This window comes from Oncorhynchus mykiss, chromosome 15 (assembly GCF_013265735.2).
Source record: "Oncorhynchus mykiss isolate Arlee chromosome 15, USDA_OmykA_1.1, whole genome shotgun sequence".
In the NCBI taxonomy this organism is placed as follows: domain Eukaryota; kingdom Metazoa; phylum Chordata; class Actinopteri; order Salmoniformes; family Salmonidae; genus Oncorhynchus; species Oncorhynchus mykiss.
Window position 1 is genome coordinate 17702566 of NC_048579.1, and position 27388 is coordinate 17729953.

The 27388-nt window shown below is 44.6% G+C and overlaps 1 protein-coding gene across 3 annotated transcripts in view; it reads right to left on the bottom strand.

Annotated features, from left to right (window-relative positions):
• Positions 1 to 26225, bottom strand: part of bcl2a (BCL2 apoptosis regulator a) — a 67080-nt gene extending 40855 nt beyond the window's left edge. Inside the window, exons 1-2 of one of the 3 annotated variants that reach the window (XM_021562511.2) lie at positions 26072 to 26225; positions 24776 to 25898 (exon numbers count right to left, since the gene is read on the bottom strand). In XM_021562511.2, the coding sequence (XP_021418186.2) occupies positions 24776 to 25333 (558 nt within the window). In that variant the 5' untranslated portion in view covers positions 25334 to 25898; positions 26072 to 26225. Of the gene's footprint in view, positions 1 to 24775 lie in introns of all 3 variants that reach the window. The other 2 variants (XM_021562510.2, XM_021562512.2) reach the window with 2 other exon arrangements.
• Positions 26226 to 27388: the final 1163 nt, after the last annotated feature.

Genomic DNA, 27388 nt, shown 5'->3' on the forward strand with positions numbered 1-27388 from the left:
CGCATCTCGACTAAGGAGAGGGAACGGAGAATCACCAACCGCCTCTGTCTCTATTGCGGTTCCGCTGGTCATTTTGTCACTTCATGTCCAGTAAAAGCCAAGAGCTCATCAGTAAGCGGAGGGCTACTGGTGAGCGCTACTACTCCTGTCTCTCCTTCAAGATCCTGCACTACCTTGTCGGTCCATCTACGCTGGACCGGTTCGTCAGCTTCCTGCAGTGCCTTAATAGACTCTGGGGCGGAGGGCTGTTTTATGGACGAGACCTGGGCTCGGGAACATAACATTCCTCTCAGACAGTTAAGGGAGCCCACGGCCTTGTTCGCTTTGGATGGTAGTCCTCTCCCCAGGATTCAGCGTGAGACGCTACCTTTAACCCTCACTGTCTCTGGTAATCATAGCGAAACCATTTCTTTTTTAATTTTTCGTTCACCTTTTACACCTGTTGTTTTGGGCCATCCCTGGCTAGTTTGTCATAATCCTTCTATTAATTGGTCTAGTAATTCTATCCTCTCCTGGAACGTCTCTTGTCATGTGAAATGTTTAATGTCTGCTATCCCTCCTGTTTCCTCTGTCTCTTCTTCACAGGAGGAGCCTGGTGATTTGACAGGGGTGCCGGAGGAATATCACGATCTGCGCACGGTGTTCAGTCGGTCCAGGGCCACCTCTCTTCCTCCACACCGGTCGTATGATTGTAGTATTGATCTCCTTCCGGGAACCACTCCCCCCCGGGGTAGACTATACTCTCTGTCGGCTCCCGAACGTAAGGCTCTCGAAGATTATTTGTCTGTAGCTCTTGACGCCGGTACCATAGTCCCCTCCTCCTCTCCCGCCGGAGCGGGGTTTTTTTTTGTCAAGAAGAAGGACGGGTCTCTGCGCCCCTGCATAGATTATCGAGGGCTGAATGACATAACAGTGAAGAATCGTTATCCGCTTCCTCTTATGTCTTCAGCCTTCGAGATCCTGCAGGGAGCCAGGTTTTTCACTAAGTTGGACCTTCGTAACGCTTACCATCTCGTGCGCATCAGGGAGGGGGACGAGTGGAAGACGGCGTTTAACACTCCGTTAGGGCACTTTGAATACCGGGTTCTTCCTTTCGGCCTCGCTAACGCTCCAGCTGTCTTTCAGGCATTAGTCAATGATGTCCTGAGAGACATGCTGAACATCTTTGTTTTCGTTTACCTTGACGATATCCTGATTTTTTCACCGTCACTCCAGATTCATGTTCAGCACGTTCGACGTGTCCTCCAGCGCCTCTTAGAGAATTGTCTTTTTGTGAAGGCTGAGAAGTGCACTTTTCATGCCTCCTCCGTCACATTTCTCGGTTCTGTTATTTCCGCTGAAGGCATTAAGATGGATCCCGCTAAGGTCCAAGCTGTCATTGATTGGCCCGTCCCTAAGTCACGCGTCGAGCTGCAGCGCTTTCTCGGCTTCGCGAACTTCTATCGTCGTTTCATCCGTAATTTCGGTCAGGTGGCAGCTCCTCTCACAGCCCTTACTTCTGTCAAGACGTGCTTTAAGTGGTCCGTTTCCGCCCAGGGAGCTTTTGATCTCCTCAAGAATCGTTTTACATCCGCTCCTATCCTTGTTACACCTGACGTCTCTAGACAGTTCGTTGTCGAGGTTGACGCGTCAGAGGTGGGCGTGGGAGCCATTCTTTCTCAGCGCTCCCTCTCTGACGACAAGGTCCACCCATGCGCGTATTTTTCTCATCGCCTGTCGCCGTCGGAACGTAACTATGATGTGGGAAACCGCGAACTGCTCGCCATCCGCTTAGCCCTAGGCGAATGGCGACAGTGGTTGGAGGGGGCGACCGTTCCTTTTGTCGTTTGGACTGACCATAGGAACCTTGAGTACATCCGTTCTGCCAAACGACTTAATGCGCGTCAGGCGCGTTGGGCGCTGTTTTTCGCTCGTTTCGAGTTCGTGATTTCTTATCGTCCGGGCTCTAAGAACACCAAGCCTGATGCTTTATCTCGTCTCTTCAGTTCTTCAGTAGCCTCCACTGACCCCGAGGGGATTCTCCCTGAGGGGCGTGTTGTCGGGTTGACTGTCTGGGGAATTGAGAGGCAGGTAAAGCAAGCACTCACTCACACTCCGTCGCCGCGCGCTTGTCCTAGGAACCTTCTTTTCGTTCCCGTTCCTACTCGTCTGGCCGTTCTTCAGTGGGCTCACTCTGCCAAGTTAGCCGGCCACCCTGGCGTTCGGGGTACGCTTGCTTCCATTCGCCAGCGTTTTTGGTGGCCCACCCGGGAGCATGACACGCGTCGTTTCGTGGCTGCTTGTTCGGTCTGCGCGCAGACTAAGTCCGGTAACTCCCCTCCTGCCGGCCGTCTCAGGCCGCTTCCCATTCCCTCTCGACCGTGGTCTCACATCGCCTTAGATTTTGTCACCGGACTGCCTTCGTCAGCGGGGAAGACTGTTATTCTTACGGTTGTCGATAGGTTCTCTAAGGCGGCTCATTTCATTCCCCTTGCTAAGCTTCCTTCTGCTAGAGAGACGGCACAAATCATCATCGAGAATGTTTTCAGAATTCATGGCCTTCCGTCAGACGTCGTTTCGGACAGAGGTCCGCAATTCACGTCTCAATTTTGGAGGGAGTTTTGCCGTTTGATTGGGGCTTCCGTCAGTCTCTCTTCCGGCTTTCACCCCCAGTCTAACGGTCAAGCAGAACGGGCCAATCAGACTATTGGTCGCATCTTACGCAGTCTTTCTTTTCGTAACCCTGCGTCTTGGTCAGAACAGCTCCCCTGGGCAGAATACGCCCACAACTCGCTTCCTTCGTCTGCGACCGGGCTATCTCCTTTTCAGAGTAGCCTCGGGTACCAGCCTCCGTTGTTCTCATCTCAGTTCGCCGAGTCCAGCGTCCCCTCCGCTCAGGCTTTTGTCCAACGTTGCGAGCGCACCTGGAAGAGGGTCAGGTCTGCACTTTGCCGTTATAGGGCGCAGACTGTGAGAGCTGCTAATAAGCGTAGAACTAAGAGTCCTAGATATTGTCGCGGTCAGAGAGTTTGGCTCTCCACTCAGAACCTTCCCCTTAAGACGGCTTCTCGCAAGTTGACCCCGCGGTTCATTGGTCCGTTCCGTATTTCTCAGGTCATTAATCCTGTCGCAGTGCGACTTCTTCTTCCGCGATATCTTCGTCGCGTCCACCCGGTCTTCCATGTCTCCTGTGTTAAGCCCGTTCTTCGCGCCCCCGCTCGTCTCCCCCCCCCCCCCCCCCCATCCTTGTCGAGGGCGCACCTATCTACAGGGTCCGTAAGATTTTGGACATGCGTCCTCGGGGCCGTGGTCAGTACCTAGTGGATTGGGAGGGGTACGGTCCTGAGGAGAGGAGTTGGGTTCCCTCTCGGGACGTGCTGGACCGTTCGCTGATCGATGATTTCCTCCGTTGCCGCCAGGTTTCCTCCTCGAGTGCGCCAGGAGGCGCTCGGTGAGTGGGGGGGTACTGTCATGTATTATCATGTTGTGTCTTGTTTCTGTCCTTTCTCTTCACCCTGTCTCCCTCTGCTGGTCGTACTAGGTTACCTTTTCTTCCCCTCTTTCCCCCAGCTGTCCCTTGTCTTCTCTGACTACCTCGTTCACCCCTTTTCCCACCTGTTCCCTTTTTCCCTCTGATTAGGTCTCTATATCTCTCTCTCTTTCTGCTTCTGTCTTTGTCGGATTCTCGTTTGTGTTACTCATGCCTGAACCAGACTATCGTCGTGTTTGCTGCAACCTTGTCCTGTCCTGTCGGAATCTGCCTGTTCATCTAACCTTGTCCTGTCCTGTCGGAATCTGCCTGTCCATCTGAGCCTACGTGTGTTTCATCATTAAAGAAACTCTGTTTTGTTAATTCGCTTTTGGGTCTTCATTCACGCACCTGACAGATACAATTGATTTCCTAGAGTCAAAGTGTTCAACCCATCAACGGAACATTACTAGATGCTTTCTCATATAGCCTATATTTACAGCCAGTAATGGAGGACAATGTGAGGAAAGCAGGAAGCATTCTGTACATTGCATGTTAATACATTTCTACAGTAAATGTGATGCACATGATGTGTACACTGCACTGCAGGGGTTGCTATGTTTAGCTTGCTGTCAACCCTCCCCATGACCTCTTGTGACGACACGACACGCATCTGTGAGGAGTGAACACGTCCTCGCTTCCAGCTGTGTCCACATACAAAAACATGACTGGGCGGCAGAGAGGAGGACATGGCCCTCTTGTTGTGAGGGCGGCGCATTTAGGGGTTGGATATTAACATCACCATTAATGATTCATTTACACAGGAAATTGGCTACAGGAACGGGTGGCGGGAAGGAAAAAGGGAAGGGGGCAGTCAGACAGACAGACAGACAGACAGAGCATAAGAGTGATGCATTATTTATTTATAAGACCGAAGCCTGCCAATGATCTTGCACATCCACCAGCTTCTATGGAAACCTACAATCATTCATTTGATTAAATGACTGGTAACATGGAACTAATAGAATAATCATGTATGCAGCCATGTGCCTATGAGCAGTTCAGTGGAACATGGATGAGTTGAGTCTCCAAAACACAAGTGTTGATTTTGAGACATTCTTAATAAAAAGTATTCTAATAGGAGATGTATTCGAATTTGGGACACAACCTAAATGTGAGCTTTAAATGGCCCCAACTCAAAGCACCACTGAAGCACTGAGTAATATCTCAGGTCTATTGGATGACCCGAGGCATTACCCAGTCAAGAGAGACTTGAAGTCGCTAGCTAATGAGCGACTTCATTTTTCAAAGGGTCAGTATGTTTAATGTTAACATAAGAAGATTGCCTCCTTCCCCAGCATGATTAATAATTCATTGCACATTGGAGGGAACCTAAAATACATAGTTACGGGTTGACTTATCCAAACTTTGATTCTGTCATATCTGACATCAGTGCTGCCTAAACTTTGCTGAATCTTTTTAACAACGGCTTATTAGCATTCAACAGTGGCAGGGAGCAACGGCTCCTGGGTGGAACACTGTTTTTTAGGATTACCAGCCTCCTAATTTTGTTCAATAGAGGGCACAACAGTGTAACGCACACACAAAATACTCAGAATACATGATGTTAAAACCACAGTGAGGAAACACTGAGAGCTAATATTGTCCAAAATCATTGCGGTTATGAATGGGAGCTGAGTTGTTGGTCTGCTGGCTATCTCTAGTCCTGAGAGAGAATCTTACTGTGGACATATGAAAGAGGGGGATTCATGCTTTCACGTACTGAGCTCCAGTTGGACCGTTGGTAGGAAATACATTTTTTTGTGTGCGCTTTTTTCGGGATTACAGGCCCTGCAATGACGGGTGCAAACAGTGGAGCAGATGGTAGGCGGCAGAGCCAGAACCCGACCTGGAGGTACCGGAGAGGGGGAACACTTGGCTTCAGCCCCTCTTCACTGCTTTAAGGGGAACCAGAATCTGTTTTCTCCAGACAACGCGAGCCAAGGAAAAGAAACAACTTGGAATGGACGTGTGTGCTGTGCCACACTTTTGACAAACCTCCACTGAGACAAATTGGTCTGTAATGGCATGTTAATGAAAACACTAGTTATTTAGCGCAACACAAATTAAAAGGCAATGTTCCCGTGTTCGCGGAGAATGCATTCACGGTAAACACTGCATACTGTATGTCATGTCGGCTCAATCGAAAATGACCTTTTAATTTCAATCGCGCAGATCTTCAGCAATAGGGATTAAATCGAGTCCTTAGGGACAGTTCATCATTCCTTCCTGATTCCAGATCAGTGCAGAGAGAAATGCTCATATATTTGTATCATTCAATTTTCAATAACTAGCGCACTTAATTGTGTTTTAATAGACCCAAATACAGGATAGAAATGGACAATAAAACAAACTAGTGGTCGCACACAAGAGAGAAACAGAGACATTGGAAGCACAGCAATGTAGCAAAACATGAAGACAAGCACAACACACAAACAAACATGGTGGATAACCAGTATTTACATGCAAGAGACTTTTATATCGGTGTATATTGAGGAAATTAACAAATCACAGGATTGAGACTGAGGCAATTGCAGAACAGACTGTTTACAAGCAACACATCTAAGGGAACAAAGCAATCCGTACCCTGCTCCCAGACTAATTCCATTAGCAAGCCCACCAAACCTGCCCACACACCCTCCCACACGTAAGACCCATATGGTGCAACCAGCACACCAAATACATAGTGTTTATATTGATCTGAACATGTGTCTTTTGCCCATTTCTGTTTTCAGCATGTGCACCCTGTGTGTGTATGTATTCTGTGTGTGTGTATATATTCAGTATTATGTTCTTATGCAAGTCTGAATAATTTTCATGGCTGTACAGTATGTCCTTTTGTGCAAATAGCAGTCTGTTGTGTCTTTGTACTTGTCTGTTTATGTGTACAGTATGTGTCTGTACCCGCTTTGAGCGGGAGACATGGATTTACAGTTAAGTGTTCCTATGTGCCAACCGTCAGGGCTGACAACTTTTGTGTGGGTGGTTGAATCAGCCGTGTTTTGAAGGGGAGGGGGGTGGCTTGCATGGTACCGGCAGGGTTTTTTTGTCAAACAAAATCGGATTTCCCTTTGTGCGGGAGACAGATGACTCCACAGCTAAAGGAGTGGAAAAAAAGCCTCCCCTTTTTGAGACTTGACAGGGTGCTTTGTCCCCATCTCCGTGCAAGATCAGGACATTCATCGGATACTTTAGCGCTGCCGAAATACATAACACCGTACAAAACTAAACTGACATCTTCACGTAAAGATCCTTATCTTCAGGCTACATTCCAAACACTAGCCATTGTTGGGAAAAGGGTTTGATGTTGATGTCCCATACCGGAACAAAGCCTATGGCCGTCATTTTTGGTCCCCTAATGGCATGAGCAACGTCCCTCCGGAGGCGGATGATGGTGTGTCATTAATCGAATGAGTCTGGAGATGTGTAGGGTTCGGGGGGGGGGGGGGGGGGGGGGTACTTTCGTAAACAGTTTTAACCCTATATGGCCTATATGGAGAGGAAGGGCTAAATTTAAATGTTTATTACAGAACAAATATGAAAAGCATATGTATAATCATGGTAGCAATTGAAAGGAAACAGTTTAGAGATAATGGGAAGATTCAGTTCACCTGACAACAATGAATCCAAACATTACATTGTTGATTTTATGTGCATTTCACATTTACTGTACTTTTTGCTGCATTTGTTAACAACAAAATCTGAAAATCTGAAAATCTGAAAATGAATCTGGATACATTCAGTAACATGATAAGAATATTCCTGGAAATGTAGGGTAGGTGCAACATAAGGCAAAAAAATATCCAAGGGTTTGAGTGAGAGGACTAACTGGTGTCTCCAAGGGGCCACGTACCTCTCCAAAGTGTGCACAGTTCCTAAGTCATTTCAATGCACTTTTATGACACAAAGAAGAGTCTTCAACCATGAGGCACTTTTTGAGCTCTCCTACCTGTGCCGTTGAGGAACTAGAGCAAGCACACTTGTAGTTCTTTTGTTAGGAACACAACCCTGTTTTCCCGCCATCACACAATTACTGTTGTTGTTTACGCAATCCAAAATCGGTCCACTATAAATCGCAATCTATTTATTAGGCATCTCCATACTCTTCCTGAGGTCCAGCAGTTACATAATATTTAAAATAACACTTTACTCGATACATTTAGTGCGTTCACTCAGGCTACTACTCACTATCACATATTTACAATATAACATCCATGTGTACGTGTGTGTAGAGTGCATGTTTTATCATGTGTACAGTATGTGTGTCTTCACAGTCCCCGCTGTTCCATAAGATGTACTTGTATCCATTTTTTAAAATCTGATTCTACTGCTTGTATCAGTTAGCTGATGTGGAATAGAGTTCCATGTAGTCATGGCTCTATGTAGTACTATGCACCTCCCATAGTCTGTTCTTGACTTGGGGATTGAGAAGAGACCTTTGGTGGCATGTATTGTGGGGTATGCATGTGTGTCCAAGCTGTGTGCTAGTAGTTTAAACAGACACCTCGGTGCATTCAGTATTTCAACACTTCTTACAAAAAAGTAGCGATGAAGTCAATCTCTCCTCCACTTTGAGCCATGAGAGATTTACATGCATATTATTAATGATACCTGAATCTGATTTTAATTTTCAGAGATCTTTCTTTGTGGCACCTGACCACACGACTGAACAGTAGTCCAGGTGTGACAAAACTAGAGCCTGTACGACCTGCCTTGATAGTGTTGTTAAAAAGGGGGACCGACTTCTCCCCATTTTACTGTTGTATCAACATGTTTTGCCCATGACAGTTTACAATTCAGAGTTAGTCCAAGCAGTTTAGTCACTTCAACTTGCTCAATTTTCACATTATTTATAACAAGTTTTAGTTGAGGTTTAGGGTTTAGTGAATGATTGGTCCCAAATACAATGCTTTGTTTTTTAAATATTTAGCACTAACTTATTCCTTGCCACACATTCTGAAACTAACTCCAGCTCTTTGTTAAGTGTTGCAGTGATATCACTCACTTTAGTAGCTGACATGTATAGAGTCATCAGCAAACATAGACACACTGGCTTTACTCAAGGCCAGTGGCATGTCATTAGTAAAGATTGAAAAAAGTAAGGGCCTAGACTGCTGCCCTGGGGAATTCCTGATTCTACCTGGATTATGTTGTAGAGGCTTCCATTAAAGGGTTACGTGGAGTGCACATTTGGACTCGGGTGTTTGAATTGCTTGTATGACATCAAAGCGGTATTCATTATAATCCTCAACGTGTCATCTTTCAAAATACACAGAGTCATCTTAATTTACAGCATTTCCTTCACTCAGACAACAAAATGTGCAAAAGTTGCCCAATTACCGGGAGGGATGGGGGCAACTTCTTGTCGCGCACAGTTCAGAATGTCTGTCAGTCAAAACTTATACAGAGCTGTGATGCGCAGAGCCTGAGCTCTGACGTCATTTATAGCATGCTACTGTACACCTTTTACGTTCCAATTTAGGAGCTCAACCCAAAGCGTAAACGGCTACAGTCTATCAGTCCCTGCAACTGGAATCAGCCTATGGCTTTTTATGTTGGCAATTCTTATTTATGTTGTTGTATATGTCTCTCAATCATCCCTCTTACTCTCTCTCACTCACAGTAATTGATAATAACTGACTGAGGGGTAGCATATTGGAAGCTAGTAGCTTTGAGCCAAAGCAGATGGACAAAAGTCTTGCAATACATATACGAGTAGCCCATCACTTTAAAATGGGATAGAAATCAGTTACGATCAGATGTCCACAGTCCTCACAAAAGAAAAATCTGCTTTGGTCAACAAAGGATCACCCAAGCCAGTCTGCAGCAGAGACTGGGGCGGCCTCAACCGGCTGTATGCTATACAGTCCTTTACTGTACTTGGCATTGGATCTGGGTTCATATGCTATTTTAGATGGATTTGTTTCAGCTTGCCTGGTGAATAGGAACCAGTACAAAAGTAAACACCACCCATCTGCCACTTCAGGCAGGCAAAAAAAAAACAAATGCTCAAATATAATTTGAACCCAGGTTTGCTTGGCATATACATAAATAGTAATTTGTGGTGCGTAGAAAGTGTGTGTGTGGAGACAGCTTTAGTATTAAAGTTAATTTCCTGCAATTCTAATTGCCCAGTGCAGTCAAAAACTGTGTTTTATATATATTTCCATACTATGAGGTTGGACTAATACTGTGAAATTGTGAATATGATGACAATGCCCTTTTAGCGTAAGAGCTGTTTGAAAAAGACTGCCTGATTTCTGCCTGTTTTGGTGGGATAGAGTTTTGAACTTCCATGGTGACATCACCATGCAGTAAAATAATTAATAGACCAATAAGAAAGATAATTCCAAACTTTTATGCCAATAACAGCACATTTTATTTTTTCCCGCCCCCCGCCCAGTCTTAGCAAAATTCTTGCTTGAGAAATTGCTCTTTGCTAAGAAGCTATTTTTGTTTCTTTTTGACCATTTTAATTGAAAACCATCACAGTAAGATACTTAATTATTACCCAGTGTCGTGATGTGACTATCGTTAATCTGACGACTGTTATTTATCGACTCAACTATGTTGATTTATTACTTGATTAAATTAATCACATAACAATTAACTCATTAGAAATTTGGGGCACCAAGTTGTTTTTATTTTTTTCCCTTTATTTAACTAGGCAAATCAGTTACAAAGAAATTCTTATTTTCAATGACAGCCTAGGAACAGTGGGTTAACTGCCTTGTTCAGAGGGCAGAAGGACAGATTTCTATCTTGTCAGCTCGGGGATTCAATCTTGCAACCTTTCGGTTACTAGTCCAATGCTGTCCACTAGGCTACCTGCCGCCCCACGAGTTACCATCTCCTGAATTAATCTCTTGGAAGATATATTATATCAAGAACAGTCACTTAATAATCATTACCTAATATCAGTCTCCTTCTGAATGTCGCATACACCCTAACCTTGTTGATGAATGAGCAATACACAAATTGGCTTAATTATTTATTTACTAAGTAAATAATAACACAGAATACATAAACACACACGGTATAGACTATTGATTAGAAATGTAATACAATGAAAACCCGGTTGGTTATAAAAGGGAGGGGTCAATGACCCACTGCTCATTTGGATAAGAAATACAATGTATATATTTACGCGTAGATGTCGTTCTCTGTCGTCTCTCTGTTGAAACCAATCGATCCTTCTACGAGGAAGGGGCTGGATGGGTGTAATTCTCTGGTTGTCCACCAGAGGTCACAATGTCCTTAGTTGTAGAGTTTTGTTAGACAGATACTTCAGATGCACCAACGGTTGTCTGAGAAGGGATGTCTTCCTTCCCCCCTCGAGTCAAAGTTCTAGGACCACTTTTACATCCACAGCTGCAGACTGTGAATGTTCTGGTGTAATTTTTATCTTCTTCACTTGTGTAGAGAGGTTCAGAGTTTCTTACCATTTCAACGTGGAGCCACCGCTCCACACTTTCTAGTCTAGTCTAACCATTCGTAACGTCTGGCTCACACTGTACCTCTGCTTGGTCTTCTATGTTAATTCTTAGCGAGTCCTTTTAAGCACTCTGGCCAAAGGGGGCGTTCTGTCATGCTGACACAAACTCTGAGCTCACTTTGGCGTGGCTACTGACTGTGCATAGCTTATATGAAAAACAATTATGTCATTAGAAAACTAAAATCTAATTTCTATCTTTTCAAAAATACTCTCATAGTTAATAATTTATTTTATACAACATTTAGATGTCAATTTGACAGATAGAATATGTTTCCTTCCTAAGTTAGTTATTTTGTTATACCATCCTTAATGACATCACAAAATAATAAACAATATGACATGATTATTTTTTAGATCCCTACTAACCATTCCAAACATTTGGATGTCAGGAATAATGTTCTAATGTTTACCTTACTTTTTAAAAATGTTTTGGCTATCTGTCAGCCATTTGCCAAGCTGATCTGGCAACTTTGATCCTCACCAAGGAGAGAGTCATGACACCAGAAATGATTTGATATTGAGATTTTAAAAAACGCCGTTATTTCTACACATTTTGGCATGGAGTGAAAAAAAAATCTCCAGTTTTACAGCTAATTTCCTGCAATTCTACCCATTTTGCCATGCCACCTGTTGGGTGAATTTCCTGCAATTCTACACATTTTGTAATGACTTACACCATGTTAATATGATATCATAGTGAGAATGACTAACAAAATCAATGGGGGCCTCCTGGAGGTCGAGTCCTGCATGCCCGATTGGTATTTGGCTATGATTACTACAAGTTTAAATAACTGTCTAGATGAACTACCAATCTAAAAATGGTTAGCTGACATGGCTAATTGAGTGACTGTCAGTGACTGACATAACAAGAGAAAAACTGATGATGCACAACCAAATTTCAAAATTGTACCTGGTGTATTCTACTATTCTTACTCTCAATAGTAAGTTGAGCTCCCGACTGAGTTCCCCCCCAAAAGTTCTGGGGGCCCTAGCGACCGCTGATGTGGCTTATGACTGGAACCGGCCCTGCATGGAAACCATGTGTTTGATGTACAGTACCTTCAGAAAGTATTCATACTCCTTGACTTTTTTCACATTTAGCTGTGTTACAGTCTGAATTCAAAATGAATTAAATAGACCCCACCCCCCATAATGACAAAGAGAAACATGTTTAAAAAAATGTTTGCTAATGTATTGAGAATTATATGCCGAAATCTCATTTACATAAGTATTCACACCCATGAGAAAATGTTAGAATCACCTTTGGCAGCGATTACAACTGTGAGTCTTTCTGGGTAAGTCTCTAAGAGTTTTGCACACCTGGATTGTACAATCTTGGCACATTATTATTTTTAAAATTCTTCAAGGTCTGTCAAATTGGTTGTTGATCATTGCTAGACAACCATTTAAGTCTTGCCATAGATTTACAAGCAGATTTAAGTCAAAACTGTAACTCGGCCACTCAGGAACATTCACCGTCTTCTTGGCAAGCAACTCCAGTGTAGATTTGGCCTTGTGTTTTAGGATATTATCCTGCTGAAAAGTACATTCAACTCCTAGTGTCTGGTGGAAGCAGACTGGACCAGGCTTTTCTCTAGGATTTTACCTGTGCTTAGCTCCATTGTTTTTAGTTTTTATTCTGAAAAACTCCCCAGTAGGGATACTCAGTAATGTGTTGTACTGTATTTTCTCCAAATATAATCGTTGTAAAAAAGTAAATTGCTTTGCCACATTTTTGGCAGTATTACTTTAGTGCCTTGTTGCAAAGAGGATGCATGTTTGGTAATATTTCTATTCTGTACAAGCTTCTTTTTTTCACTCTGTCAATTAGGTTAGTCGGTCCCTCCAGGATTATGCAAATTTTTGTTTGTGATTTCTGCGGCCCAAAATGCTTCATTTTGCGTCAGTTTTCTTAAATTCTGCTATGTTTTTTTTTCACATTCATTTTATATAAAGAGCTAAACAGTGGTTCTGAACAGAATGAGCGTATGTTTGTCTATTGTGATAAATTTGCTGCGGAGTACGTACCTGAAAGCATCCACGACTCATTTCTATGCCACCAAAATTACGATATTTTCTCAGAATTGTCTTATGACAATTGTACGATTGTATTGCTGAACTGTAAGATTGTATTTTAGAACTTAGCTAGTCATTTTGACAATAGAACAACGTTTCAAATGATGCCCACCTGACCCAGATTGCGCAATGGGCCGTTTTTGGATTGCGTAAACAGCAACAATAATTGTGTGATGGCGGGGATGCAAGGTTGTGTCCCAACAAAACAACTACAAGTGTGCTTGCTCTAGTACCTCAACGGCCCATTTAGGAGAGCTCAAAAAAAGCACCTTATAGTTGAAGACTATTCTTTGAGTCATAAAAGTGCATTGAAATTACTTAGGAACTGTGCACACTTTGGAGAGGTGAGGCCCCTTGGAGACACCAGTTAGTCATCTCACTCAAACTCTTGTCATTACTTTGTCTTATGTTGCACCTATCCCACATTTACCATGAATATTCTTATCATGTTACTGAATGCACCTTGAATATTTTGAGATATTGTTATCAACAAATGCGGTGGAAAGTACAGTAAATGTAAAATGCACATGAATTCAACAGTGTAACGTTTGGATTCAGGCTTTTTTCAGGTGAACTGTTGTGTTCTCCAGAAAATTATCCTGCAACAATTGGACATTTTTCGAAAGGGAAAAATCAAGTCTGAAATTTCAAAGTCAAAATTACAAACTTTAGAAGCCTTTTTAAACCTCAAATACACAAGAAGTTTCACATGTCCAGGAAAGTTCTCCTGCAACAAGGGGATTCAATTGTATTACTATTTTATTTTCCTTTTCAAGGTAAGTTGACTGAGAACACTTACAGCAACAACCTGTGGAAGAGTTACAGGGGAGAGGGGGGATGAATGAGTCAATTGGAAGCTGTATCTCTACAATCAGCTTGGCTCTCTTCTCTTTTCAAACTCTTCCTGGTTCTTTTCTTCACTCTCCTCTGCCCTCATAGCCTGAGGTGGTGAGGGTAAGTACAGTAGCTGCAGGATATACAGTGGGTTCGTTTGAAGCCATTATTCGGGGGGAAACAACAGAAAGAGAAAAGCTCCCCCTTGGTTTTTCTTTTCTTTATCTTTGGGGATTTTCACATACAACTCTGTGTCCAGTTGGCTTTCATAAATAATGTCACTTGTAAGTGCTTGGTAAGGAGTACATACACAGGGAAATTAATACCTGAGTAGCTTTCCACTGATTGAAGTGCCTTCGCTTTTTTCTTCCTTTGAACACCTTTCTCCTATTAAACCCCCAGAAATATCAACAAGGTCAAACATGCTTAATTGAGCTCCACCTGTTGCTTAACATAGCTAATGAGTGTCCTTCATCGAGACAAACAAATGGCAAGAGCCCAAGGTATGTGATGCGTGGGTTGAGCACCTGAATGTCTACACAAACTAACTGCTGAAAGGTTGTTAACTTAATGACACCGAGCATCCCACCCTGATTGAGCATAAAAAATACATTTGCTATTAAGTTTGCAGAGATATTTCTGCTCTATTAAGACAATTAATAGTTTGTTATCGCTCATTAGTTTTGATTTTGCTCAAAGGAATTATTTCAATGATTGTAATAGCAATAGGCAATCATCTCGAACTGAGCCAAAAGGTAAGAGCAGAGGAGTACATTAACAAGTGGGCTATTCCAATTAAATTCATGTAATTTCTCCCTCGTCCACATTATAGGCAGTTAGGAATATGTACAGTGATTATGATAACCACCATTGATCATTTGTAGCATGGTAAGAGATAGAGAAAACTTGTTAGGCAAACTGCAATCTGCCACTTGCAAATCAACACCCTTCACCTGTCCTCATTTGCATAGCCAAGTAGTTTCCTGCCAATGTATTTTTTTTATTTTTTTACTTTGTAAAGAAATGTGTAAATTATTTTATCTGGTTGGTGATACTGATATTTCCAGTTTAGTGATTTTAACTATTGGACTGTCTTCGGTGAACTACAGCATGGTGCGGTGCACCTCTTGCCTGGCTACCAAAACTCCTTGCTCCGGCCAAGTGCTACGTGCTACGTGCTACGCCACGCCCACTGACGTAAGTTACTTCTCTACAATGAGTCTGGAGCTGAGCACTTCCCCAATGATTTTGAGAATGGAAATCCATTCTAGACTGTCTGATTGGTCACAGAAACCGGGGGATTCGGCCAGGGCCTGAACACACGCAGTTATAGCAGCATTTTGAAAATTCGGCATTGGCTTTGATACTGTGATTGGTTAGAGATGATCCAATCATTGAGGACTTTGTTTTGTACGACACCCCTCACAAATTACTTCAAGATGGCAGTCTCAGACTGAAGTATGTAGCAGACAATAGAGCAGCGGAAGAATTCAGTTTGAGTCGTCAGGCAAGTGCAAATCATCATGCCATTCATGTCTTACCTTGACACATTCCCAACTACACAGTACTAGAGGGTGAGTGACTTTAAATTTGAGGAGCCTTTTGTTCGTTTTTTACATTTAGACATGAAAGAGCAAAGTCGGCTCTCTACCCCCTCACATCAACAAAGAACAATGCTCGAATCCAAGACCTAAAGAACATCAAAACTCTTCCAACTAATTGAAGACTACTATATGCAGCTCCTTGATTGTGATGAAACCCTTTTCTGACGGACAAAGCAGAAATGGTTATTTGCTGGAAAATCTTCCCAGCATAGAAGAAGCTGGACAAACAGAGAGAGTGCGTTCCATAATGGGCCCACAGAGCATACTCTGGCTACTCTGCAATAACAGAGATAGGGAATCAGAGTATAATTGGGATGTTCTCTGCTGTAGCCTATACTAGTACAATACAGAAGTCTTTATCCTAAGCTGTCGTTAGGATAACTGCAATGTAGCTATGGGATATTTTTAGTAAAGGGGTTCATGAAAATATCCAAACTCGATTGCAAGACACCCACAAGGCAAAGAGTGGTCCCGTTACCACAATGTCAAGTGACCTTTACCTGCCTCTAAACATTCCTATCCTTTTCCCCCACCTTATTTACAACGCATGTCATCAGCACTGATTTGTTTGGGCTGGATTCCCCCAGACGATCAAACTACCAAAACAAAAACCGCAGTCAAAGTCAAAATCTTTTCTGGGGAATAAACAACTAGATATCATGTCTTGCTGTGTCATTTCACAGGTGTTGTTAAGTCACCACAAACAGTTGACTGTAGACTAAATACAAAAGCACGTCTAGAGGAAATTCTGTAGAAACTCAAAAGAAAACAGAAATCAATGAGGGTTAATACAAAACGAGGGTCTTGATCACATGCTGGTAAACTGGGGTTGTCCCAGCAGGAGATCTGGAATATCAGTAGTACTGAAAAAGCACAGGGTAGCGCAGCTGAACCATGTCCTCTCCACAGACGGTGCAATTATTCGGCAGGCTTTATCCGAGGACTAATGAATCACATGGATTCAAAAGAAAGGATAATAAGTACAGCCAGTGGCGGTCGCTGATTGGCTGAATACCCGGGACGCAGGGTTCACATGGATTCAAAAGAAAGGATAATAAGTACAGCCAGTGGCGGTCGCTGATTGGCTGAATACCCGGGACGCAGGGTGGTTTGAGTAGGAAATAGGATGCCAAGTTTTCCCAACTACAAGTAATTTCTTTTAGATGATATATAAAACGATCTGTGCATTTGCACAACAGGATAAATACACCTATTTCACTTTTGCATGTCAAAAACGGAATGACTATTGCTGCACATGCTGCTACTGTTTTGAACAGATTAGATTATACAATTTAGAATGAGCAGCCAGCTCACGAACGAACGAGTGCACCAGGGAGAACATAACAGGCATGCAGATGCAATAACTGAAAACACATATGACTGGAGATAGCTAGCTAACATAATGTCACAAAGCATGATGCGCTAGCAAGTTAACTTCATATTTTAGTGTCAGATATTATTTTAGAAAGACCTGAAATTGGCATGAGAGCTAACTAGCTAGCTTGCTGATTATCAAAAGGAAAAACAATTAGATGATTTTTTTTTAAATCGGCCAAACTATTTCTCAATGTTTCTCAAAATTAATTAATTTGATCATACAGTACATGAACACCATGGGGGGAAACAATCAAATCGGCCAGCCACCGTCATGCTTTTTTATCCTACCAGATCCATGATGAGAAGGTTCTAGCTAGTGTATCCCTCTGTCCTTCGACTCTTGTTGAATGTAGATGTCTGGTTTTCAGTAAGAATTCTGTCTTAGGTCAGTTAGGATCACCACTGTATTTTTAGAATGTGAAATGTCAGAATAATAGTAGAGAGAATGATTTATTTCAGCTTTTATTTCTTTCATCACATTCCCAGTGTCTCAGAAGTTTACATACACTCAATTAGTATTTGGTAGCATTGCCTTTCAATTGTTTAACTTGGGTCAAACGTTTTGGGTAGCCTTCCACAAGCTTCCCACAATAAATTTGGTGAATTTTGGCCCATTCCTCCTGACAGAGGTGGTGTAACTGAGTCAGGTTTGTAGGCCTCCTTGCTCGCACACGATTTTTCAGGCCTCCCCACAAATTTTCTTTAGGATTGAGGGCTTTGTGATGGTCACTTCAATACCTTGACTTTGTTGTCCTTAAGCCATTTTGCCACAACTTTGGAAGTTTGCTTGGGGTCATTGTCCATTTGGAAGACCCATTTGGCGACCAAGCTTTAACTTCCTGACTGATGTCTTGAGATGTTGCTTCAATATATTTCACATAATTTTCCTGCCTTATGATGCCATCTATTTTGTGAAGTGCACCAGGCCCTCATGCAGCAAAGCACCCCCACAACATGGTGCTGCCACCCCCATGCTTCACGGTTGGGATGGTGTTCTACGGCTTGCAAGCCTCCCCCGTTTTCCTCCAAACATAACGATGGTCATTATTGTTACGACTTCTACCGAAGTCGATGCCTCTCCTTGTTCGGGCGGTGCTTGGCGGTCGACTTCACCGGTCTTCTAGCCATCATTGATCCATGTTTCATTTTCCATTGGTTTGGTCTCGTCTTCCTACACACCTGGTTCCAATCCCATTCATTAATTTTTGCTTATTTAACCCTCTGTTTTCCCTCATGTCCTTGTCAGAGATTGTTTCTTGTTATGCTCGTGATTTATGGATTGGTGTGCGACAGGTTCTTGTACCCACGTTTTATTTGATTATGTACTTTGGTTTTGGAGTGTGTTTTACATTATTAAACTACTCCATTATACCAAGTTTGATTCTCCTGCGCCTGACTTCCCTGCCACCTACACACACGACAGAATCTCTGACCCTAAATATGAAGTCAGCAGGAGAAAGTACACCGGATATGGAGGTGGAGGAACGCGTCCAGGAGCATACGGAGAAGCAGCTGGGCGTCGCCATGGATCGCGTTGTCCAGAATAGGGACCGCTGGGAGAGACAGGGAGTTCTTCCAGTGCCTCCACCAGCACAACCGGGGTCTATTCTGAGCGTGGCCAGGGTTTCCTCCTCTAATTAAACCTTTATCTGGCCACGGTCCAACCAGCTCCATCAGACCGTGAGAAGGGTTTCGCCCTCATCTCGTGCCTCACCGGGAGAGCAATGGAGTGGGCCAGCGCCGTGTGTGGAGGGGACGATGCGGCGTTGGACCATTTTGAGGTGTTCATCCGCCGTTTCCGGGCAGACTTCGACCACCCACCCGAGGGCAGAGTGGCGGGTGAGCGTCTCTATCATCTGAGGCAGGAGATGAGAAGCGCCCAGGAGTTTGCCCTGGAGTTTAGGACCCTGGCTGCCGGCGCGGGATGGAACAACAGAGCCCTGATCGACCATTAACGCTGAAGTCTGCGCGAGGACGTCCGTCAGGAGCTGGCCTGCAGAGACACCACCCTCCACTTCGACCAGCTGGTGGACCTGATCATCCGGCTGGACAACCTGCTGGCCTCTCGCGGTGCTAGGCCTACCTCGTGGTGCTAGGCCTACCCTGGTTAGCTTATCATAACCCCACTGTTTCTTGGCCACAGAGGGTTCTCACGGTGTGTTCACAAGAGTGCTCAGGTAGGTGATAGGGGTTTCCGTTGTTGCTACTATGGTGGAAAGTCCAGACCAGGTCTCCACCGTTTGCATTCCCCCAGGATATGCCGATTTGGCTCTCGCCTTCTGTAAAAACAAAGGCGACTCAATTACCACCCCATCAACGGGGGGAATGTGCGATTGATCTCCTGGTAGACACTGCACTTCCCAGGAGTCACGTGTATCTCCTGTCGCAAGCGGAGACGGTGGCTATGGAGACATATGTCTCCGAATCCCTGCGTCAGGGGTATATTCGGTCCTCCACTTCACCTGGCTCCTCAACTTTCTTTTTTGTGAAGAAGAAGAAGGATGGAGGTCTGCACCCGTGCATTGATTATCGAGGTCTAAACCAAATCACGGTGAGGTACAGTTACCCGATACCTCTTATCGCCATGGCGATTGAGTCAATGCACGGGTTGCGCTTCTTCACTAAACTGGATCTCCGGAGTGCGTGCCGAGAGGGAGACGAGTGGAAGACGGTATTTAGTACCACCTCGGGTCATCATGAGTACCTTGTCTTGCTGTACGGGTTGATGAATGCTCCATCAGTCTTCCAATCCTTTGTAGACGAGATTTTCAAGGACCTGCACGGGCAGGGTGTAGTGGTGTATATTGATGACATTCTGATATACTCCGCTACATGTGCCGAGCATGTGTCCCTGGTGCGCCTGTTGGAGCATGACCTGTACGTCAAGGCTGAGAAATGCCTGTTCTTCCAACAGTCCGTCTCCTTCCTAGGGCATCGCATTTCCATGTCAAGAGTGGAGATGGAGAGTGACCACATTGCAGTCGTGCGTAATTGGCCGACTCCCACCACGGTGAATGAGGTGCAGCGATTCTTAGGGTTTGCCAACTTCTACCGGAGGTTTATCCGGGGTTTTGGTCAGGTAGCTCCTCCCATTACCTCACTGCTGAAGGGGGGCCCGGTGTGCTTGCAGTGGTCAGCTGAGGCGGACAGGGCTTTTAGGCACCCGAAGGCTCTGTTTACCTTGGCTCCTGTGTTGGCCCATCCGGATCCCTCTTTGGCGTTCATAGTGGAGGTGGACGCTTCCGAGGCTGGGATAGGAGCTGCGCTCTCTCAGGGCTCGGGAACGCCACCAAAACTCCGCCCATGTGCCTTCTTCTCTAAGAAACTCAGCCCGGCGGAGCGAATCTATGATGTGAGGGACCGTGAGCTGTTGGCTGTCGTTAAGGCTTTAAAGGTGTGGAGACATTGGCTTGAGGGGGCTAAACACCCCTTTCTCATCTGGACTGACCCTCGCAATCTGGAGTACATCCGGGCAGCGAGGAGAATGAATCCTCGCCAGGCAAGGTGAGCCATGTTTTTCACCCGTTTAGTGTTTACCCTCTCTTACAGACCAGGCTCCCAGAAAGTTAAGGTAGACACACTGTCCCAGCTGTATGACAGAGGAGCGGTCCATGGATCCCACTCCCATACTCCCAGCCTCGTGTTTGGTGGCGCCGGTAGTGTGGGAGCTGGACGTGGACATTGAGCGGGCATCACATGCAGAGCCCGTTCCCCCTCAGTGTCCAGCTGGGCGTCTGTACTTTCCGTCTGCAGTCCGCGATCGGCTGATCGATTGGGCACACACGTCACCCTCCTCTGGTCATCCTGGGATCGGTCTGACGGTGCGCTGTCTTAGTGGGAGGTACTGGTGGCCCACTTTAGTTAAGGACGTGAGGGTTTATGTTTCCTCCTGCTCAGTGTGCGCCCAGTGCAAGGCTCCTAGACACCTGCCCAGAGGTAAGTTACAACCCTTACCCGTTCTACAATGGTTGTTGTCACACCTGTCGGTGGATTTTATAACCGATCTTCCACCTTCACAGGGTAACACCACGATCTTGGTCATTGTGGATCATTATTATGGTCATTAACCAGGAAGTGGGTAGGTTTCTGAGGTCTTATTGCCAGGACCGGCTGGCGGAGTGGGCGGCGTTCGTGCCCTGGGCAGAGATGGCCCAGAACTCGCTCCGCCACTCCTCCACTAACCTTTCTCCATTTCAGTATGTATTGGGGTATCAGACAGAGGCTCCTGTGGTGGACGACTGGTTCCGGTGCGCAGAGGAAACATGGGACGCCGCCCACGTCCACCTTCAGCGCGTCGTTCTGCGCCAGAAAGTTGCCGCAGACCGTCACCGCAGTGAGGCACCGGGGGTCAGGGTCTGGCTCTCGGCCTGAAACCTGCCCCTCCGACTTTCCTGCCACCTACACACACGACATGACAATTATGGCCAAACAGTTCTATTTTTGTTTCATCAGACCAGAGGACATTTCTCCAAAAATTACAATCTTTGTCCCCATGTGTAGTTGTAAACCATAGACTGGCTTTTTTTATGGCGGTTTTGGAGCAGTGGCTTCTTCCTTGCTGAGCGGCCTTTCAGGTTATGTCGATATAGGACTCGCTTTACTGTGGATATAGATACTTTTGTACCTGTTTCCTCCAGCATCTCCACAAGGTCCTTTGCTGTTGTTCTGGGAAATATTTGCACTTTTTCACCAAAGTACATTCATCTCTAGATGACAGAACGTCTCTCCTTCCTGAGCAGTATGACAGCTGCGTTGGTCCCATTGTGTTTATACTTGCGTACTATTGTTTGTACAGATGAACGTGGTACCTTCAGGCATTTGGAAATTGCTCCCAAGGATGAACCAGACTTGTGGAGGTCTACACCTTGTTCCCCCTGAGGTCTGCTGATTTCTTTTGATTTTCCCATGATGTCAAGCAAAGAGGCACTGAGTTTGAAGGTAGGCCTTGAAATACATCCACGGGTACACCTCCAATTGACTCAGTTTATGTCAATTAGCCTACCAGAAGCTTCTAAAGCCATGACATAATTTTCTTGAATTTTACAAGCTGTTTAAAGGCACAGTCAACTTAGTATATGTAAACTTCTGACCCACTGGAATTGTGATACAGATTATTTCACTTATAATTCACTGTATGTAAACAATTGTTGTAAAAATTACTTGTGTCGTGCACAAAGTAGATGTCCTAACCGACTTGCAAAAACTATAGTTTGTTAACAAGAAATTTGTGGAGTGGTTGAAAAACTAGTTTTAATGACTCAAACCTAAGTGTATGTAAACTTCCAACTTCAACTGTACAGTATATATTCCGGTCTCTGACATTTCTTGTTGTAACGATGTGCGCTGAGAGTCGGGAAGCAAGTTCAGGGAGTGAGTGTTTTAATAAACAGAACATAATACAAAACAAGAAACACTAACAGCACACAGACAAGAAACAGAAACAATGCCGCCCGGGGAAGGAACCAAAGGGAGTGACATATATAGGGAGGGTAATCAGGGTAGTGATGGAGTCTAGGTGAGTCTGATGGCGCGCAGGTGTGCATAACGATGGTGACAGGTGTGTGGCATAACGAGCAGCCTGGTGACCTAGAGGCCAGAGAGGGAGCACATGTGACAGTACCCCCTCCATGACGCACGGCTCCAGCCGCAGGACACCGAACAAAATGAAGATCCCGGGGATCAAGAGCGGACCGGTCACCTCTGCTGAGGCGCGGGAAATCTGTCAGTCCGGCTGAGACGTGGGAGCAGGGCGACCTAGAGCACCGGAGAGAGCATACGTGACGGTACCCCCTACCCGGCGTGTTCGACTCCACTGCAGGACGTCAACCAAAGGGACAATCCAGTGGATCAGCAGCAGACCGGTCACCCCTGCTGATGCACGGGAACCTGACAGACCTGCTGATGCAGGGGAGCCTGGCGATCTGGCTGAGGCATGAGAGCCTGACGAGTAGGTGAAGGCATGAAAGCCCGACGAGCCGGCTGTAGCAGGGGAGCCTGGCGATCTGTCTGAGGCATGAGAGCCTATAGCAGCTCCTGGACCCGACGTCATTCTCACCGAAACAAAAAAAAACACTCCCTGATGCTTCCCTTAGATGAGGCATCATTCTGTAACGATGTGCGCTGAGAGTCGGGAAGCAAGTTCAGGGAGTGAGTGTTTTAATAAAATAAACGGTACATAATACAAAACAAGAAACACAGCACACAGACAAGAAACAATGACGCCTTGGGAAGGAACCAAAGGGAGTGACATAAATTATATAGGGAAGGTAATCAGGGAAGTGATGGAGGCCAGGTGAGTCTGATGACGTGCAGGTGCGCGTAACGATGGTGACAGGTGTGCACCATAACGAGCAGCCTGGTGACCTGGAGGCCGGAGAGGGAGCACGCGTAACACTCGTTCTGATATTTCTTAATTTTTCTGGATTATTTGTGTATTGCTTTTAATTTTTTATTGCTAGGTATTACTGCACTATTGGAGATAGAAACACAATCATTTCACTGTACCTGCGATAACATCTGCAAATCTGTATACGCGACCAATAAACTTTGATTTAATTTGAAAAGTACCTCAGTGCTGACTGCTTCCTAATAGTTTTCTGATGGAACGAGTAGAAATTACTACAGCTATGCAATAATATCTTATAAAGACACACAAACATGCACACATGCACACAGTTCTTCTTGTTTCTGGGGACAACACCACATAACTAACTATACAATGAGAATGTGATTTCCCTAGCCGTCCTGGAGTTGGTGGGGGAAGCCTTTGGCCTCTGCCATTTATTCTGCTCCAGTTGATGCTCAGTCCAGACAGCTACCACCTCCACTCTCCCTTTATACAGCAGTCTATGCATACAGTATCTGCTTGTCTGGGAAGATCTGCCTGTGTCTTGGAAACCATGTACTCCACCCTAACTACGGTGACAGGTCAAGTGATGGGTCAAGTATAGAGGACATGAAGAGCCAGTAAAATTGCCCCATCAATATCATGACATTTCAATTCACTTCACCCCAAATTAAAATGTTAAGTCCCTGTATGTTGCAAATATGTAAATAAATGACAGAGGAGTGAATGAACAAAATAAGGAGTGTGGTTGTTATTATTACAACCTAGACATCTATTACACCAGGATTGGTGGGTATGAAAGCATGGTGTGCCTGTTCCAATTTCAGACTTGAATTATTCAATGCTAGAGCAATGCGGTAAAACAGACGGATGGGATTTAATGAACTAAGAGCAGAGGCTAAAAGAGGGAAGGCTTTTTTCTCTCCATTTGATGTGGATTCTAAATAGGGAAACGCTGTGTTCATTCATTCAAACTTGAATTGCGGAAACAAGCCAATTTTCTCCTCAGAGACATCATACTGTGTAGCAGTTCCACTCAAACCACAGATGTTGGGGGAGAGAAATGAAGTCAGGCGTTTCCAAACATCTGGTGAACTAATGACAGAGTGGTATGCAGTCAAAATAATTCAGTGTGGGCTTTCTGAGTGTGTGTGCTTGACCTTCAGTCAGAATAGGGGTAGGGTAGGGTTTCCCTAGATTGACTGAAATATTGGCCAGGAGATATAAGGACCCCGGAAACAGACAACAAATCAATCATTGTCCATGTAGGGTTAGGCTACTGCCCTAGTCATGATAACAGGGTTGGCTGAAATATAGTCCCAAATGTTAGACAATGGTGGTGGACATGTGTTAGTAGACAGATTTTTGGTCAATCAAAATAGTAGGATAGGGTGCATGCAGACCTGAAGGGATTCATAAGCTGTATATTTATGCACTTGGCACTGATGAGAAGTGATTGTATTTGCAACTGATGCAAAGGTGTGATAGGTGGATAGAGGCTGAGCAAATGTGGAATGATTTATTAACAGACATACCCAGTCACCATTCTCCTGGATCCAGTTCTGCAGGGGTCCGTTCAGGTACTCTGTCATCCAATGGGCAATGTTGTCTACCTGGGACGTCATCTCCCGGTTGACGCTCTCCACGCACATTGTCCCTCCAAACTCAAAGAAAGCCACAATCCGACCCCAGTTTATACCGTCGCTGAAGAGCTCCTCTATAACAGCAGTAAACCTTCTCTGTGCCGTACTGGGCGTAAAATGCAACTGCCCCGACATCTCTGCAAAGTCCCGCTGATACATTATTTCAATCTCGTCCCCCGCCTCGCGCAGCACCCTATGGAGCCGGGCATGTCGGTCAGGTTGCGGGATCCTGTTTTGGAGCGGAGAGTCAGTGTCCACGCCTTCGGCGGAGGGTTGGGACCTCCGTGCAAAAACTTCGGGGGAGTTAGGGGGAGAGGGCTCCCCAAAACCATTATTTGGGGAATCGTTTTCTGGATAAAATTCCCATACAAATCCCTTCTTCAACAGTTTGTGATGTATGTATTTTTCAACAATAAAGCGACTGTTATAAGGATTATCGTTTGCCATCATGGTGCTATAGCCTAATACCCAGCAAGCTGTTTACGCTGAATACATTTCCAATGGTTGGTTGAGACGACCTACAAGATATCCCCTAAAATTAGATATGGTATCAGACGATAAATTGCATCTCTAACATATTGCTACAGCACATTACTTGCATAGCAACACTTGTTCCAGCCCTGCAACAAAAAAAAATACATGAAATCAAACAGTATTTCCGAATGGCATATAGCCTCAAATAAAATTAAGTGGAAATACTGTTTTCTTGAACAAATTGCTTAAAACATGCACATACACATATCTAATCAGATCAAATAAATAATGCTATTCTTATTCTATCACATGCATTTCGAGTTCCAGTAGCAAGTCAACTTTACAGTATAATGCGTCCATGTTGTAGCATGATCCGCGCGCAATGTCTGGTTCTCCTTGCTTATGGTACGCCCCCTTTCAGGAATCCATTGGAACAAGACCGAACAGTAATAAGTTTTGGATATCCTTTCAGCTGACCCTCACGTCAACATGAGCGTCCGAGAGTTTCAATCGCTTGCGTCAATCGATATTGTGTATTTATCTGGAAAAACGAAGTTGTTGATTAAGTTACAGTTATCCGTTCTGGGGTTCAATACTCTGACATTTACTACACAGTTCCAGAAAGACGGAAGAGAAATCATTTGCAAGGCTGCTCTTAAAAGACTACTCTTATTTCACAGAGAAATAGCTTACACAAAAAAAAAACATACGCACAAGGAAGAAGATTTCTAAGAATTGAACAGCGCAGGTTACTTTGTGGCTTCTCTGCAGACGATTTCAGCGACGCTTGGTCATGCAGTCAGTTCCAGTAGGGTCTTCCTATCCAAGGGTTGTCTGCAAACTCTGCTTTCTCTCGTTCACTCCCACATAGGCGAGCCACTCACTCCCTCTCGGTGAGGTAGGCTACTTCCGTCAAGTTACGTCACTCCCATTCAATCTTTTCTTGTCATTATGTGCAGTGAATATGGCCATATCATTTATATGTTGGTCATCTGTTTGCGTTGTACACGTTAACACTTGACAGATGTTATAACAGAGTACCCAGCCTACAAAGTGGAATAAGTATTGAAAGTGTAGTTACAGGATAAGCCTAATGTCTTCATAAAGTAAAGTGATGCCTCAACAAAGACAGACATCAACATGTATGGTAAATATGCTACATTAAAGGTATACCACCACAACTCTTATATTTTTAAACGTATTCATAATATGAATGTTACAAAGCTATGACAATTGGACACTATTGGAACCACTGGATATAAAAATCCCTGCCTCCGGTTTACTGACCCATATCTAACCATAGCCCCCCACCACTGACTCATCTCCTAGGGGTCCATGTTCAGAAGCTCTTGGTTTGGGCTATAGCTGCTTGCATGAAAGAGAATCCCTCAAACATCATTTTTGGAGTCTTGCACCACACACATTCATCACCCTACTACACAGTCTATTGAGATGGTGTGTGTGTGTGCATTTGTGTGTGTGCGCACACTTGAATGTGATGTGTGTGTGGGACTCGCTTCCTATTCTCAAATCATGTAGTAGTGGATGGCGACTTAGAAAGCCTTATAGAAACCTAACATAGTCCTGTTGCAGAATACTGTATGTAATATGAGACAACAAAGATATTGTGTGCATGCGGCTGGATGAGAACCCCTGTCCAACTTGAGGACATGAACGCAGTTACATGAATCATTACAATAGTGGTGTATGCGACTTCTTGAAACAATGGGCCCAAGCCTTCTCTTCACTGGCAGTTACGTTTAGGTCACCAACAGTCTCCTTGTTTCTCCTTGAAGTGTGCAGGGAGCTTGGAGTGGGAATGGGGGTGGACGGTGGCTGGGTTCTGAGACAATGGCAGTCTTGTCCCAAGTGCGCGGTCGGGATGATGGAAGGGGTTGATGGGTTCATTTGCATGGTTTGCGAGTTCCTCTGCGTCCTTTGTAGTCATGTTAGGTGATGTGGTGTACAAGTATTCAGGAAAAAAATCATGATTATGGATTTTATTTCCTTTTCACTCATTATTTCACTGCA